At 35.1% G+C, this 18,828-nt stretch overlaps 1 protein-coding gene across 3 annotated transcripts in view; it reads right to left on the bottom strand.

Moving 5' to 3' along the window:
- CNTN5 (contactin 5) overlaps nucleotides 1–18,828 on the bottom strand; it is a 1,537,434-nt gene that overhangs the window by 57,390 nt on the left and 1,461,216 nt on the right. For all 3 annotated transcript variants that reach the window (XM_078147163.1, XM_078147162.1, XM_020996136.2), the window contains 2 exons: nucleotides 8,171–8,241; nucleotides 6,547–6,781 (listed from right to left, as the gene is read on the bottom strand). In XM_078147163.1, coding sequence (XP_078003289.1) covers nucleotides 6,547–6,781; nucleotides 8,171–8,241 — 306 coding nt within the window. The remainder of the gene's footprint in view (nucleotides 1–6,546; nucleotides 6,782–8,170; nucleotides 8,242–18,828) is intronic.

The raw sequence follows: 18,828 nt of genomic DNA, 5'->3' as shown, positions 1-18,828 counted from the left end.
TGGGTAAAACTGTTCTAAGTAGCAAAAAAAGTCTACCTTTTACTTCTGCTTATGAAGATATCAGTCTATTAAAGTCTTACACATAACTCTCATCTTGATGTAGAAATAAAAAATCTAGATTTTTGCATTTTAAAAGGCCAATGGAACATAAGTTCTGGTAGGTCTTCTCAAGCTGAAAAGCTTTGAGTATGAGCCCAGTAACAAGATCTCTTTGTTAACCAAAGAACTAGCTAACTTTAGAGAGGCTTATTACCTACAGTTTGGTGCAGCAATTCATGACACTATCTACAAAGAAGTGAAGGGGTTGCTATTTGCATGGGTAGAGGGACTGCCCAAAATGATGAAATCAGATTAAAAAAAATACTGATGTATGAAGATATTAATTATCTGATAGATGGCTCTTCTACTTCATTTTAGGATTTAGAGTGGACAGGCTGATTGATAGAATTCAGATTCTGTTAGATTAAAAGTTTTAAACAGCATTACCATGTTCATGAATATAAATGATACATTTGTAATAAGTGACCTAGTAGCTGGAGTTCTCCAAATAATATGGGGGGATGTGCTTGCAATATTGATTACACATCTGACTTCCCAGGGGGGTTAGAAGCATTAATCAAAGGAGAGTTTAATAAACTTCTTAGTAGAAGGGTTATGATTTCATTATTTAAAAATTCAGTGAAGACAGATGTAGTTGAACTTTTACAGGCACTAATCCAGACGGATCATCTGGCAAAGACAGGAAATTTATTCCTTGTATTTTACAACTAATATGCCAATTTATTAATTTTCAGGTTCACATAAATCCCACTGAGCCTAGTTTCAGCTAAAAGCTGATCCAGAGAATAACACCTCATGAATGTGTGGTTTTAATTTGAGCTGCAGAGGCTCTATTTATGAGGATGTAATTTCGTACCATTTTTCCTAAATGAAGAACTAGGCTTTTTAGTTTAAATAAAAAGAAAAGCAGCACACACTCCTATGCTCCAGAAAAAAAAATAAGCATAAAACTCAGAATGTCAGAAATAAATTCAGAGGGTCAGAAGTTATTTCAATCTATGGTACCCTCAGTTCACTGAAATCTCTCTTTTTTTCCTCTTTTGTCATTAGCCATGGTCTGATCCTGTACTGTTTTTCCTTGTAAAAGGAAGTTCCTTGAGAACTATGTAAAAACTGTGACTTAAGATTGACTTTGATGTATTCCAAAAACAAGAAGTATATGAGAGTTTGACTGTCTACCTTGAAATACAGATCCCTTTTGGGTTATTCAGCCATTTTTACTGTTTGCATATACTGATGGGTTAACTTTATCAGCTATTCATATTATAATATGAATAATAGACAACCTTAATCTATTTGGTTTTTCCTATGTGGATAGTTAGGTTTTTATGCTTATGGATTGTCAGAATTTAGGGTGTTCAAGGGCTTGAGGAGATCAGAGCAATGTTATTTCCAAATGAGAACATTTGGAAAATTCTTATCATCTATAGGGAATCCCTTTTCCATTTGGATTTGTTTTGGATATTCTCCTTAATGCTAATAAACACCTTTACAAATCATATATCTCCCTATTTTATGATTTGTTTGGTGTTAATAATCAAAGTTGTTGCTTCTTTCAAGGAAGTTTGTATGGTTTAAAAATACACAGGGGAGACACTTTATTGGAGAAAAGTAAGATTACTACTGTTCTACTGAATCTCGTGTTTTCCCATAGTCAAAACCCAATGGTAACTGTGGAAGCTTTTAATTCTATAGCTCTTAATCAATTGTGTGATTATAAAGATGTGGTCTTCAGGAGAATATCACTTGCAAAAGTCCATGTTTTCATTTCTTGTGCCTTAATTAAGGATTCCCTCAATACACGTTTACATTATTTTCATAAAAATTTTGTCATAAAGGAAAGTAGTCATGTTGGCTGGTAGTTGTTAAATATTTTCTCTAACTTTTTTCATTAGAAATACTGTCTACAATATTTTCTAAGCATTTGTTATCCTCTTATATTTTGAATGTCTTCAAAATTGATTCTCAATAGCCTAAAATTGTGTTGTACCTAACATGAACCTCATTTATATATACTTCTATTATGGATCCTTTCCCTGTCTTTGTTTTCTTCAGTGCTATTTCTACTTCTTGATGTAGAAAATTGAGTTTTGTGATATTAAAGTTCAAACATGTTGACTCCTGTGATAGAAGAATAATTTGGTGATTTTACAAATCTTTCCAAATTTTCATCTATTTTTTTCCTTCTTCCAGTTTCTTCCTTAAATGTCTTTAAGATGATTCAGCTTAATAAGGTATCCTGGTATGTTTTCTGTAAACTTGATCTTCCTTTCACCACTGTTTGCTATTTAATGATGATATAACATTCATAATCCTCCACTATCTTCCTCTGGAAGATTTCTGACCTTGACTTCCATGTCTTTATGCTTGGCAAGAGGATCAGGTATTTGCTGGCTGAGGTATCTTACTACTTCCCTTGGTTTCTTTGTTGTGAGGATTGATTTATATCCATTAAACTTCCTTGAGAAATGATGATAATCCATGTCAATATATGTACTTTTAACTGTTTACCATTTGAGGTCATCAACTGCTTACTAAGATGGTTCAGGTTGGAATTTCTTTAATTGCTTAATATCATCTCATTTTTATTTTTTAAAATTTGGCATTAATTTGATCTTTGCACTAATAAGATGATGGTCAAACTATATGCTGAATGCCTATATGAAAATACTTCCACATTATTAACCAGTCTTTTCCTGTTTTTATTTATTTATTTTTGGTTATTCAATTCTAAGTAGCATTACAAGATCATAAGTTTAGGTTGATAGGTACCTTAGTGGTCATCTAGTCTAGCTCTCTATTTGGCTTGGCCACCTTGACAAAAAAGTGATTTTAACTTAGGATCTCTGACTTTGAATCCAGCTCACAATCATTTTTTTGCATGTGTGTGTGTGTGTGTATTTGAGATGTCAAATACCTGCCAACTCTCTTACAAGAAAAAAAAAGTATTCATAAAACAGAGGTATGAGGCTTCTATACAACCTAAAAATGTTTGGTGCATTTTGTTTTTTCTGAAACATATCTCCAAATTCATTTTTTACTGGTTTCTCCTGTGTCCAATTTGATATCAAAATCACTAGATATTAAAATATATGTTGACTTAAATTAGAGGGTTTTATTGAATTTTCATAGAATTTATCTACCTCATTATCTTCTGGAATGGATATTGGTGAAACGTTGTCATTATCTTCATATTCTTTTTGCAAATGCTTGTCATAAGTAGGGAAAGATGAAATAACTAAATATCCCTTGAAATGAGGCTTATTGTTCACTTTGCACATACAACAGAACCAACTTTGTCAGTGACTGAGGGTCATTTTGTATTTTTTTTTATTTGTTTCATGAGTATTCATGACTAAAAACTTCATCCCCTACAGGTAAGTCGGGCTGCTGGTGATGATCCTCCCTGTGCTTCACTAGTCTGGTTCTTAAAAAGTAAACATAGTTTGTTGCCAGGACAAAGAGAAGTTAAATCACTTTCTGAAGGTTACATGGGTCATAAGTAGCAGAACCTCTATTTTGAACCCAGGTCCTCATACCCAAAATCCATCAAAGCACTCTACCTCTTGAGCACAGTAAAAGAAATGAAACATTACCTAACCAGAGTGGCTGAAAAATGTGTGAACTATAAACATGAGAGAATTGTTTATATCAATATTGTAGCACAAAAGCAATAGGAAAACACTATCTGTTTGCCTGCCTAGTACCATATTAGTGAATGCAACTACTAATCAAAGAACGTCAACTTGAGCTTCATTGCCAGAAAAAAATAAAATTATGGCCCACACCATAACGTTCCTATGTTCTTGTACATAAGTGGAGTCGATGAATCAGCTGATGCTGAAGTCTGCTCTAACAAAAATGGAAGTCTTTTGGGTGGGAAGTGTGCATATTTTCCATACAGATTTGCAAAATCTCTCCAAAGGCCAGTTGTTTCCAGTTTAAGGAGAAATAGCATTGAAAATCATGACTATTGAAGTCATTCAGTTTTAAAGTAAAGGTTGACAAGGAATTTGTAATTTTAGAATTTCATAAAGGCACTGGAGGAACCACACTAAGCATGTTCACCAAAGTCCCTGACTTCATCTCATATGGCCCTAGGTGGCATAAGTGTGATAAGTAAGAAACAATATGCTACTTGGGGAAAACACAGACCTCAAGCAAATATAGTTTTTTCTTTCCCTTTGAATTTTGACAAGCTAAACAATATTACATATTATTGATGTATTTCTACCTTGGAGATCTCTGGATGATATAACTGTAATATTACTTTCTTGGACTTTCCTTTTTAAGCTATCCAGAAACCTGAAGAGGTGAAAAGTGCAAGGCAACAGGATATCTAATGGGCATGTCCCCCTTATGTCCCATGTCCTTCAGATGCAAATCAAACTGATTAAGTCCACAGTGGTTCTTGGTCCTGATTATTCTACTTCTCATCTCTTCATGTAGCTTCACAGCAGCAGTGCTCCTATTAATAAGCTTTCTGTTTTTGCCTCTAAGTGTTGCTATATTTTATGAAAATGAAAGACAAAGCTTATATAGATGAAAAACTACATTTGACCCAAAACTGAAACTATTTTTGCTTCCAAAAATAAGCTCATTTGGTCTGGGAAAATTCACAGTGTTGTTCTCTCTTCTATTTTCCATTACAGAAAAAAAATATTTTCATTGAAGACAAATAATTCTCTTGAGCAACTCAAGTTGCATTTGTGTGCATTTATGTTCTGTGATTGGAGAGGTAAATAAGCTCAAATAGTGTTTCCTATTCACATATGAACAGATAATGGCTAAAACTAACTTTCAAAGGTATTCATTTTTTCATTCTCTCTCAAATAGGGCAGGTATGGGTAAAATTAAATTTGCATTTTATCTCTAACCTATTTAGAAGAGCCTGAGTGTCCCTTTTTAATCTTATAGACTGATACCACTGTGGCTTCCTAGAATAGAAAGGAATCGTCTTTCTTTTTGATAGTCTCCCAAATGCTCTGATGTAAAAGTTGAGGTCCCAGCTATGCTTTTGTTATCTCCTCTTCACCCTGCCCTCCTGCAAAAATGTTACACTTAATTTTAGTCACATAAAAAGAAAAGTTGTGAATGGAGAAGTGGAAATCACTTCACCCATGCTGAGAAAAGGCAGAGAAGGAGAGTATCAAATTTATCTCCCATGCATTTTGTCAGTTAAGAAATACTTATTGAAAGCTTACCAGTATGCTAGACACTAGTGTAACTTCATGAAAAGAATACCCTGACACATCAATTTCTTTTAATTTACATCATAATTATGTCATATTCACGGACTTGGATGAGAGTCACACAGTGTGGGCAGACATTATTTGAAGGTGGAGGGAGTACCCAGACCAAGGAATCCTGGATCATTCTAAGTCTTCTGAATGTAGATGTTTCATGACTATATTCCATACTAAAAAATCTGGTGTGATCTATGGCTATGATCCTTGCCCCACTATTTCTGATCAGTCACCAAGCTATGTTCATCCTTCGTGATCTCTTCTATCCACTTCTCCTCCCTGACGCCTCTCTAATTCAGTCCTTTATTACCAGATGCTCATGTTTCTCCACCTTCAATGATACCCCATGTCCCAGGGAGTAATATCCAAATAACCTGGCATTCAAGCACTTCCACAATCTGGTCCCAATTTCCCATTCCATACCTTTCCTTCTACCTACATAGCTGATTGCTTTGATTCAAACTATTCTATTCATTGCTCTTTCTAATGGTCTTGAACATTCCTGCTTTGTTGACTTTGTGTATGACATTCCCTTGGACTAGGGTAGTCTCCTCACTTCTCTTACGGTGCTAAATCCCACCCATCACTTTAAGGGCTCAGTTCATATTTCACTTATTCCAAGAAGGTTTATATGAGCAGTTGAACCTGAAGGACTCTTAATTAGGGACTTCTATAGTACTTACCAACTGTTACATTCACCTGACATTAATTTTATATTGCATTTTACCATTAGTTACTTTTGATGCTATTAGCTTCTTAAGGATAAAGATTATCTTATATGTCTGTATTCCCCACTGATTCTAGGATAGCATTTTGAATAAAGTAGTATTTGATAAATGATAACAATATGCTTTAAGGTTTGCAAAGCCTTTTACATATACTCTTTCATTATATCCTTATAACAACTCTGAGAGGTAGCTGCTATTAATATCCTCATTTTGCAGGTGAGAAAACTGAGGCTAAGAAGGGTTAAGGGACTTGTTCAGGGCCACACAGATAAAAAGTGCCTGAGCCTAAATTTGAACTTAAGGCATCCTAACTCTAAGCTTAGCACTTTACTCACCATCCCACCTAGGTGTCACTGGGCTGGTCTTTCAAATTCTCTGTTGTAAAGGTTGTAGTTCTAGCTATGCTATTGCTTTATTGAATTGATTACCTGAATGAAGAATTTATTTTTGACTGATTTTAGGTAATATTCCTATACAGTGAAAAAAATTGCAAGAGAAATATGGAAACCGACCTCCCTCTGCTGAACAGATGACTACAATATTGCTGAAAGGTCCATCCCCTTTGTTATTGTATACTCCAACTTTCACCTCAAAGGGAGTGAGTGGAGGTACACTTTCATCTCTGTAGATGAATTTTGAAGCATCTGATGAAGTGACCATTTTTTCTTTCCAACCACGGGTTCCATTGGGTCTAAATGCCACAATGTAGCCAAATCCTTCCCCATTCTGAAACTCTTCGGATACTGGCTGAAGAAGAAAAGTGCAATTAGTCATCAGAAATGTTAAATACTTTTAAACACTTGAGGTTTGCCATGAATTGCTTTAAATTAGTGGCTTTCTATAAAGAGAGAACCTAGCAGCTTGTAGCTCCCTGGGCACCCAGCACAATATAATGCATATATCACATAGTAATAAATATGTGTAAAATGAATGAGAAAAAAGAACTTTTGAATATAAGTAGCACATTGAAAATTATGATGGCATAATTGCTCCAAAGTGTTCTGCAAAATCAAAGGCTTTGAAAATAATATCTGAAAAATTCAAATTTAAAATAAATTTATTAATCCTATAAATACTAGACACTGGCCTGATAACACTTGGTTCTTCCTTTTTTTTCTTTTTAATTATCTAGTACTGACATCCCTTAAATTAAAATATTTTTTCTCCCAATTAGTTGTGTCATAAAATGAATATTGCCAAAGTCCCAAGTTCCAGTGGGCAAAATTAAATGGCCATTAAGTTGGGAAAAATCTGTTCTACTTGGTGGGTTTAGTGTGGTCACTTTCACAGCAATTTTAGAATTATATGTCAACATAATACCTTACAATCTATTCTTTCTAGTGTTGAGCTCTGCATGTTCTATGGAAATATGAAGAGAACTATATCATTGTATTTATCTTAAAACTTTTGTTTATATCCATGTCATATGTAAATGTGTTCCAATAGGGTTTTTCTATCTAAAATAAATAAATAAATGAAAATAGATGATTCAATAAGCCATAAAATTGAGATTTGGTTAAAAGTGACAGTCTGTGGTAGAAAAGAAGTTATAAAATACAGATGGCCTAGTTAATACATGATAGATACTTTCTATATGGAGAGATGAATTTTTATTGTGATTGGGAAAATGATGTTCACTTTTGAGTTCAGTTTCAATGGCATATATATACACTAATAATTGTTTATATGTTATCTTTATATTTTGGTAACAAAAATACTTCTCCATAAAAGTGACTGAATGAAGAGTAGGTATCTATTTGTTTCAAGGGGCACTTGAAGAGACACAGATTGCAGATTTTAACTATGAAAGGATGCATGCAGAGGAGTTAGGGTAGCAAGATCAATGAACACCAGACCACATAAACCAAGGATCTGGACAAACCTCTGAGAAGTTGTGTCCAGCTAGCTCCAAGTGATAGCATATCACAGTATTGGAGAACAGTCACCTGGGTAGCTGCTGCAAAAAAAATGAAAACTCATTCTGGGCATCATAATTGAGATGAAAGGTCCAAATTGCTGCATACCCTCATTTGAAGAGATGACATCTCAGGTACTTTGTACTTGGTGGGGAAAAAAAGTCTTCATCCTCTAAAAATTCTAGATAAAGTTGAAAGATGAAGAAACAAGTTTCCTTACCTCCCAGGCTATCACTAATTCATGCCTTCTTCCACTTCTGCCACTTACATTAGCAGGAGCTGTCTTTGGAACTATAAATAAAAAAGGATAGGTGTGGGAAGAAAGAATATTATGTTATTTAAACTTGTCTACAATAAAGATCCTGTGGTTCTGTTCACGTCGAGTCCAAATATCAACAACAATAATAAGATACATTTCTATTTCTGCTTTAAATGCTTTTAGGTTTACAATCTATCAGGGAACATTTATTAGGCACCCACTGTGTGCAGGCACTATGCTAGGTGTTAGGAAAAAGAGAAAGTTAGATGAGACTGTTCTCTGACCTCAAGAGCTTGCAATCCACTAAAGTTACAAGATAGCAACAGAAGTAACTCAGAGTGCTGTTAAAATAAGGACATTAGAAAATTACAAATTGCTATGAGGAAAGAAAATCATTAACAAGCTAGTAGTTTCCTGGAGGCTTCCTGAGAAAGACAAGTAAAAATTCTACAAATGAAGATGGTTATGAAGCCTCTTCCTCACAACTCTGACAGGTAAGTAGCAAGTATTATTATCTATATTTTAAAGAAATTAGGTTCAGAGAGGTTTGGTTTATTTTCTATAATTACACAGTAAATGTTTGAGCTGAAATTCAAGCTAAGGTCACCATTACGCTATTGCCTCTCAAATAGAAAATATACTTTTCTGAATTTACAGCAAATATAGTTGATATTACAGCATGTATAATATTTCTTTATAGCACTTTGCTAATGAGACAAAAGCCGTATTATAATCTTCACATGGACAAGTCTGCTTGAGTCTTTTCCTAAAGCTGACTTCATTCCTCAACCCACCTTCTTGCAAATGAATGACTACAGGAAGAATTGGATAAGAGAACACATGGCATGACACTAATCCATACCCAAAATTAAAAGGACAACTTACTCCTCAGTCCCCACCATCAGTAGGTTAACAATTTCAACTTCATGTATTAAGGACATCAAATATATATACTCTATACCCAAAGAGTAATGGAAAAACATGTGGCAGTTGTAAGAAGGCTATACAGTACACTTGCACTGATGACTCTGATGTATGAAATGGAGAAAAGGGCGTAATAAAGAGCCATCTATGATCTGAAAAGATGGTGAAGTGGTCATGCTGGAAGAGTTAAGGATAAAAGCTAGATAGTCTGAGTGTTGTCTTGACATCCTTGAAATATTAAAAGGTATAGAGAAGATTTCCAGTACATAGGCTAGATGCATTATAGAAAATTTATGGAAAAATATGGGTACAGATTACATAGAATGGATTGTAACCTGCCTCTATGGAGGAAGTACTCACACAGCTGAAATCACAGATCCATTGAAATGATAAAGGACATGTCATGCATAGATATAATGAACAAATATCTGGAATCCTTGTGCTTTTATGTTAGGTACTTCCATTGAACCATTCAATATATCAGTCTATGACTTTGGGAATATTTAGAGTTTAGTAACAGAAATTTATCAATGCTCTTTTGGAATGATGGAAAGAATCTTCTTTAGCATTTATTAGGACTTTGGCACTGTTAAAGAGGGAGGCATGGGAGAAATCTCCCTCTCCATTGCACAGTGAAAATGTGACCAATATTAAGTAGCTGATGTAATTTTAATGTAGGAAATCAGCATTTATTAAGAGCCCTCTATGTGCCAAGAACTGTGATTGTACTTTACAAGTAATATCTCATTTAATCATCATAACAACCCTGGAATATATGAACTATTATTGTCTCCATTGTACAGTTGAGGCAGACCAACATTAAATAACTCGCCCAGGGTCACAAAGCTAGGAAGTGTCTGAGGTTATATTTGAACTTCCTTATTTCAGGCCCAGTGCTCTGTCCAAGGTGCCACCTACATGCCTAATTTTAAGATAGATGGTATATAGCTTATAATTTTTTAAAGAATAAACATTTTCCAAATTATATTTTTGTAGAAATTCTTTTAAGATGTCCTATCGAGCATAAACTAGTAGAATATTTGGTTTTCTACCTAGCATGTTTGTTCTGTATTTTGTCTTGTGGTCTTCACTAAAGAAACAATTTAAGGCATATGTGTATATAAACACACATCTGCATTTGTATGTATATGTGTATACAGGCATATACATATATAACCGTGTATGTGTGTGTACGTGTATGTATTTACGTGTGTGTATGTGTGTGTGTATGTGTGTATCTGTGATTTTATCTGTGTAGAGAATACCAGGAGTAGCAATCCCTCTATAACTTTTAGTCTTAGAAATGTTGCCTAAGCAGTGGAAGGTAAATGATTTGTTAATAATTACAAAACTATATGTACCAAGGGCTAGACCAAAGGCTCAGATCTTTCTGCCATTAAGATTGGCCTCTGTAGCACCTGCTCCCTATGGAATATATCCCATGTGCAAACAAAAACCCAACTTGGTGAGATTGCATGACTGAAAAATCTATATGGAAGCTTTTAAATGGGTTTCCAGTGAAAAATTAAAATAGAATTCTGTTTAAAATACTTTTTTGTTGGCATTGCAATTCATTTAATTAACTCTAAATTATTCATGCTCAAAACATACCTTTCAGTAATAAATGTGTCATGGTAAAAGAGGGCTAATTTTTACAGTGTTGGAATTCATACCAACATTTCCCAAGGCATTTCCTTAAGTAAGAGTTTGTGCCTTGATTAGAACCTATAATAAATTAAAATCTTTTCACATTTTCTACAAATTTTACATTTTGCCCAGGGATTTAGGCCCATCATATATTTTTCTGTGTTATACTCTCTAATCAAGGTGTAATGCTTTACATAAGCAAATAATTACCCTTAAAATAGAAATGTAAATAGAAGCATAATTTCTAAATTTGTTACTTGTGCTTCCCTTATTTGGATGTTAAGTAGAGTCAGTCATTAGCAGTAAAACATATGAGGCACAATTTGATTTCTTTTACTTTCAGTGCTACCTATAATGAAAGTTTAGTCAAAATTATAGATTTTTTTTTTTTTGGAATATTATAGGAAGGAAAGGATTAAGTATCTGCTTAAATTTCTTAGGTTTCCTTATTCTTGCAAAATGAGTTGAAAATATGGAGGTGATTTTAATTCTTGTGTTATAGCATATTACTAACAATGGTAGGTAGGCAAGAAATGACCAAAAGAAAAAAAAAAGACATCAAGAATATGTAGGACCGGAAATCAAAATGGTTCGATTATGTATCAAGAGTATGGGAAAATAAATGGTTAGTACAAGTGCAACATGGATTTGCACAGAATTGGAATGGAAGCACAGAAAGGTTTCCTCTATGGCAATAAGCGGAGCTAATCTGTGGAAGCTATATTGAGACACAGATACATTGAGACACTGATGTTTAGTTTTGCTCAGTGTATTTCCCCTTCTTCCATCCCTGTTTCAGTCGTCATAGTCTTTTGTCTTTGCTCTCACAATCTAGTCTTCTCAGATATCTCCTCATTTCCCACCCCCCTCACTCATTTTGAACTTCTTTGGCTTCTCCAGCATCCTCCTCTCCCCCCACCCCTTCTGGGTATTTCCTCCTCAAATCCCCCTCCCCCTTCCTATTTCAGCTTTCTTTTTTGTGTTGTCTAGACTTAAACTTGGTGAGGGCAGGGACTGTCTTTCTTTTCCATATTTGTATTCCCAGTGTTTAGCATAATGCTAGGTACACAGAAAGTGCTTAAGAAATGCTTATTGAATATTGACTATTATTATCTCTCCCCTTGCCCCTTGCTTTCTTCTGGTTACTTGTGTGTCAGTGTGTGTGTGTGTGTGTGTGTGTGTGTGAGAGAGAGAGAGAGAGAGAGAGAGAGAGAGAGAGAGAGAGAGAGAGAGAGAGAGAGAGAGGAAAAAGGGAAGTAGGGAAGTCAGTTAGTCAGTAAGCCCTTATGAAACATTACTATATTCCAGGCTCTGTGGTAAGTGCCAGGGATACAAAGAAAGGCAAAAAAAATCACCAGTCCTTGCTCTCAAGGAATTCATAGGCTACATGGAAGGGAACTATAGAAATTACAGGAGAACTGGGGAGAGGGATTCAGTAATTGCAGATAATTGTGTGAAAGTGGCCTTTCTTACAGAGAAACTAAGATAGAAAAGCATTGATATAGACCACTATGTCTCACCTAATATTATCAGGGGATGTTTTTGCAGGCTTATTGCAGAGTTCTGAAAAATCAAAACAAAACAAAACAGCATCTGTTTCATGGTTATGATGTCAAAAAATGAATTTGGAGTTACATATTTTTAGGTGCTGAAGGGTATGGGACCATAAGAAAGGAGTCATCAAAGGATAACAATGTTATAGTTAAATAATTTAGATACTAAAAGATTAAATTCTATGTTAGAATAACATCACACTAGAAAAAGAACAATATGCTCATAAGCATGATTCTCTAGGTGGGCACAGAGGATAAAGTGTTGGACCAGGAGTCAAGGAATACTTCTCCTTCTGAGTTCAAATCTGTCTGTGTGACCCTGGGCAAGTCACTGAACCCTGTTTGCCACAATTTCCTCATCTGTAAAATGAGCTGGAGAAGGAAATGGCAAACCACTCCAGTATCTTTGCCAAGGAAACCCCAAAGGGGGTCACGAAGAGTTAGATATGACTAAAAAATGACTAAGCAAAACCAACAAATATAAACCGTATAAAAAGTTTAAATTGATTGACTTAGGTTGATGTATTTTTTCCCTTGTACAGGGCCACCTACATTTTTATATATGATCTGTCTCTATGCCTCTATATAAAAGCAATGTAGTCAAATGGAGTACTAACCTTGGAATCAAGAAAACCTAAATTCAAATTCTACTTCTGAATCTTAGTATTAATTTACTCTGGTGAGTCCCTTAACCGTTATGTGCCTTAAACACCTGTCGGGCACTTATCTGATAGAGTATAAGCTCTTTGAGGGCAGAAACTCTTTCAATTTTTTTTGTACCAGGCAGATGGTACTTAATAAATGCTTGTTGATTGATTGACCTATTAAATCACGGCCCTGTAGCCAATCCATGTTGGTTCCACACATGTACAAAATCACTCATTCATATCTGTATATCTGAATGGTCACCTTCTCTTATGTCCCATCATAACATGGAAAGACTTTGGCTTCCCAAAGGTTGTGCCAGTAAGCATAAGCAGAGAAGCATTTGAGTCTGGATGTAGCAATGAACGATGTGATTGTCACCTGAGGACTATTCTAGATTAACGTGGAGAGGCTTATCATCAGAGAGTTGGTGATTGGATGAAGAAGGTTTTTGGCCAGATCAATTCATGACATTATCTGCTTTGGCTGGAGAAGTTTGCAATCCATGTTAATAGAGGGAAGACTCACACAAATATCATTATGCATGGATCCTTAAAATAATGGAGTAAGTGAGAATTACATTTCAAGTGAGAGAAAGGGAAGTGTGACTGGAGGTTGGGTTAATGTCATTCAGATTTTCATGGACATTCAAGAGATATTTGCTAAGATATGGTCAATTCAATCAGATTCAATTTAACTAACATTTATCAAGTATCTCCTTGTTCTCCAGGGTCCTTACAATCAGTAGGCTGTAATGTTTCAGATAACTAAATGTAAAGTAATCTGAAGGGCCATTAGGACAGAATATGTACATAGGTTTCAGTAATATTGAATTTGATTTTGGTATATGTGTAGAAAATTAAGGTACAATAATTCTAACAAATCTAATCCATAGAGTTAAGTACATGTTGTTGTTATTATTTTTGTTGTTGAGTCATTTTGGTCATGTCTGACTCTTTGTGACCCTATTTGTTTTTCCTTTTTTTTTTTTTTTAGTTTTTCTTTGGCAAAGATACTGAAGTGGTTTGCTATTTCCTTCTCCAGCTCACCTTACAGATGAGGAAATCAAGGCAAATAAGGTTAAGTGACTTGCCTAGGGTCAAACAGCTAGTAAATGTCTAGAGCTGGCTGTGAACTCAAGACTGGCTCTCTCTATGCACTGAGCCACCACTGACTCTAAGCACACCTGTTCATTCAGTCATTTTCAGTCATGTCCAGCTCTTAATGTACATCTAGTAATGATTAATTTTAAAACCACGTATAGCTTGTTCTCTGTTGTTACGCTCCTCTTTGTTCTGACAGAATACTGCCATCTGACTGTGGGGCCAGAATGAAGCCATAGGTTAAAGCCATTATTCCCTTCTCATTGGAGCAGCCTGGAAATTTCACTTTACAGGAGTTTTCCTAACAGCATTATGGAGTGAGAACCTACTTAAATGAACAAATGTTTAAAAAAAATAAACCTGTCAAAGGAGTGAATCTCTTTAGCAAACTGTAAAATATATAGTCACACAATGAAACTTTTTCAAATGAATAACTATTAAAAGAATAAATATGTCAAAGGAACAAATTTCCTCTCCACTGCATGAAACCACAGAATGTACAGCTGAAAGGGAACATTTTCAAATGAAAGACTGTTAAATGAAGAAAACGATTAAAAGGAATCATTTTCCAGGCTCTGAAGCTACTCTAGCAATTTTACACTTCAGCATTGCCTTTATATCACAGCATATCATTTTTAAATGATATTGATATGCTCATGAAGAATAAATTCACCCTTACATATGATCTACCTGCATGAATGACTATTAATTACTGCTAGAGACGCACGTGGCTATTTAGTATGAAAAACAAAGAGAAGTCTTATTTACATTCTACCAGAGCAGGAGTTCTTAACTCTTTTTGTGTCCCAGATCCTTTCGGCAGTCTGGGGAAGCCTATGGACCCTTTCTCACAGTGTTTTAAATGCATAAAATAAAATACATAGGATTACAAAAGAAACCAATTTATGTTGAAATACAATTATAACAATATTAAAAAAAACAAATTCATGGATCCTAAAAGAACCTCTAGGATATCAATGGAACTTTGCAACAAAGTAGGTATTATGATCACCAGGAAAAAAAAAAGAGCCCTAATGGGATGAATGACCCTGATTATTCTGAGACTAGGGCTTAATGTCCTTGTGGAAGAACATGGTTGGCCAGTGGAGAACATACTTCCCTACTTGTGCCTGAACATAGCAACCGCAAGAGTCATTGAATGAATGAATGAATCGGGGGTGGGGTGTCTAAGGAAGGGCAATAAGCCCAAACTCTTCCTAAGGGGAAAGAACCCTTCTCTCTGATTTAAAAAAAATGCTATTTTTCCTTTAGAGTTGTATACAGTGCAACAGGGTCATTCACAATGACACTTACCTTCCCACTTACCATCTAATCACTGATGCCTTTGATTTGAGAAGTTTTAGTTATTTAATAACCTTCATATTTATTAATAAAAAAATTGAAGTCTTTTTAAGAGGGAGTGGGACTAGATTGCCTTCCAGGTCCCTTCTAGTTCTAATATGGCTCTTGTTGGTAGCATAAAATTAATGAAATCAATTTAATAGCTAATAGTTTTTAGTTTTCCAATCACATTCATAGAAACACATTTTCAGTTAAAGTAACTACTTTTTTTCAATTGGACATATTTTTTCAATGTAATGCAAGGAAGACCTGATTTAAAATTAAGCAGCTCGATTTTTGTTCTCACATACACTGTGAGCTGCTACTGATAAATGTCATGAGCTTATTAACTCACAGAATCAAGTCTGCATGCACGATTAGCAGGTTAAACTCTGATTCTTCTCAATTTTGTTTCTAGCCATGCTCTTCCATGAATAGATAATGTAATGGATGCCCTGCCCCCAGGCTGCAAATGCCTGGCTGCTTCAAAGCAATGTCTGGCATGGTGAAATTCAGAGTATTGGCGGGCTTCAAATTGTGGGCTGTATAAAAGAGAACATCTGTGTAAAAGCCAGAGGTGACCAAATCATAGCAAATGACCACAGTTTAAGCATGCCAGAATGTCACAGAGTTCCTTATTGGAATAATAGCTGTCGTGAAAGCCCATCCACCAACCAAATATTAAATAACTAAATTAGGATTCAACCAAATAAAGAGGCAGGAGAAACCCATCTATCAAACTGTCTCTCTTTAGAATCATTCCAATTTCTGCTTCAGTAGGTGTTTACCATGGCTCATTAAATAATATGGCTTTATTTAGAGGCCTGGGAAAGGCAAAGTAATTTAGGAGATTTGTAGTAAACCAGTGACCAATTTGGAGAAGTGACAAAGATTGGAAAATGTAACTGAAAGTGTGCTTACTTTGTGGGTGGTAGGTGGCAGAGAGGACTATAAAACTGAATTTTAAAAAATGTTTGTCTGTGTGAAGCCAAACAGTTTGACAGGTCATGTTGCCATATGGAGAATCAATCTTGAGAATGAATCATAAATAGACTTCTAGAAATTGCTAATGGGAGGCAGGGTAGTGTGGTAGAACAAAAACTTTATTAGCAATCTGGAAACTTCAGGCCTAATCCTATCTCTAATTCTTATATATTCTTAGTCAACTTGCATAATTAAATTGGCCCTTAGTTCCTCCATTTTAAAAACAATGGGATTAGACTAAGTGATTTCTAGGGTGCTGTCCAACTTTAAAATTCTATGTTTCTATTGTAAATTAGAAGTATCACTTTCTTCTTTTGGCAGAGGGTGACTTGTATATTTTGCAAAAGTCATTGGATAGTTTAGGAAATACAGAGTTCTCAGATCTGTATGCAATCCCATAAATATCAACAATGATGTAAATGAAGGCTGTTTAACCTCGCTACATTTTTCCATTTTCTAATTTATTTGCTAACTAGACAAAAACAAAAGCCAAAAGTCAATGGACTAATAAACTTTTCTGTGGGCACAAGTCAAGTTACTTTTCATGTGCATCTCTGCTCGAGTGTCCAAACTCTGAATTTCTCAAGTGATACCTTTTTTGAGTGGTTAAGAGAATAGGTAGAGGGAGGGAGGAAGAAGAAATGGAGTGGCATCAGCATTTAATCCACAGAAGGACTGAAACTAAAATAAAGAACATGAGAAAAGTCCAAGTTGGATGTGACACACTCATGAGTCCTTATCTCCTCCTAGCCCTTTTCTCTGTACTGGTTCCTTTCATATTCAGACCTTGTACTAATCATCATTGCTTTGCTCCAGACCTTTCTTCTTATAGGCCCTGAAGAAAATTAGAACTCTCAGTCAAAGCTGGCAATGCCTTACAGCTAAGGCAGATTTTATTCTAAGATCTGCAATACTTACTCTATCTCTGCTTACAAACCTCCAACAGAAACTGCAGAAGATATGTGCAGAGGCCAGGGCAGTTTTATTATTAATAATAAGTTTGCAATGCACTTTCATACTTAATCTTGTTTGAGCCTCAATCAACAAACAGTTATTAAGTGCCTAGTATGTGCCAGGAACTGAGCTAAGCACTGGAATTCATAATAATTCTATAAGAAAGATACTACAAATATGGTTCTTATTTTATGGATAAGGAAACTGAAGTTCAGAGAAGTTAATTGACTTTCCTATGATCACACAGCAAGTGGCAGATGTGAGAACATATACCTCAAGTCTTCCTGACCATAAATCCACAACATTAGTCATGACACCAAATTAATTTTTACTAGAGTACTGCAGGGCTTCCACAGGCTAGTCAATTCCTTCTAGTAAATAAGCATTTGCCTTTGAACTTTATTATTTATTATGATTTTTTCCCTTCTGCTAATCTAACAGAAAACCATTTTCTTTTATTTATTAAAATAAATTGTTTACTTGTGTAGCTGAAGAAAGCTAACATATTTATTTAATTGCCAATTTATTTTACCTTTTTCCAGTTACTCCAACAGAATACATGAAATTTTCTCAATAATTTCAGAGAAATATAAGGAAAAATCTTTATGGTTATATGGTCCAGTACCTTAAGTATAGGCAGATCAGTGCCTAAATCATAACAGATATGGCCCCAATCCTTCTCTTCAGCTAAGTGATGATCTTCCATTTGATCCTAACATGGAATAAATGCTAACTGTGGAGGATGCATTCATTTTCCCCTTTGTAGCCTGAGCTGTGTGTGATAGTCTTTTTCAGAACTACCAGAAGAGAGCTGCTTAGAATGTATTTTACTTTAAGATTGACAGATTTATGTAAACATGAGGTAATTTCTCCCCAAACGCTTCTGTTTTCTTTGGTTTCCCAACTTTTTTATCTTTTACTTTTGGTATATCTATTTGGTAAGCACTGAAGTAAGATGGCAATATTTTGACTTAAATAATATAAATGTGGTTATGAGGATAGCCCAGTAGTCAAACCCTGTAAGAGATCTTTAGGACTTTAGTATATCAGTGGATCTGTGATCTCATCAATATCCCTTGTCTGATGATACAGAATACAGCATATCCATTCATTTTGATCTTGGGCAACTCTAGTCCAAATTATTCTAGAAATTCTTCTCTCTTCTTTCCTTCTCCTCCCCTCCCCTGCCAACATCCATCCAGAAATCTGAGGCTTTCCTCTATATTTCTTGACAACCTATGAACATCAGTGGGGGTCATATTGTTTTTTCATTGATAATCTCTTGGTACATGACAGTCCCACCTCTGGGTTGATATCTTTTATCAATCAATAGATCAGTAAGTAATCTATTAAGCACCTACTATGTGCCAAGCATTATGCTCAGTTTCTGAGGATGCAAATACAAAGAATGAAACAATCCCCATTATGAAAGAATTTAAGTTCTAATGACTGACATGACTCCTGCACA

This window comes from Phascolarctos cinereus, unplaced genomic scaffold (genome assembly GCF_003287225.1).
Source record: "Phascolarctos cinereus isolate Bilbo 61053 unplaced genomic scaffold, phaCin_HiC Scaffold_726;HRSCAF=1367, whole genome shotgun sequence".
Taxonomy (NCBI): Eukaryota; Metazoa; Chordata; class Mammalia; order Diprotodontia; family Phascolarctidae; genus Phascolarctos; species Phascolarctos cinereus.
This window is presented reverse-complemented; position numbering and strand designations above follow the sequence as displayed.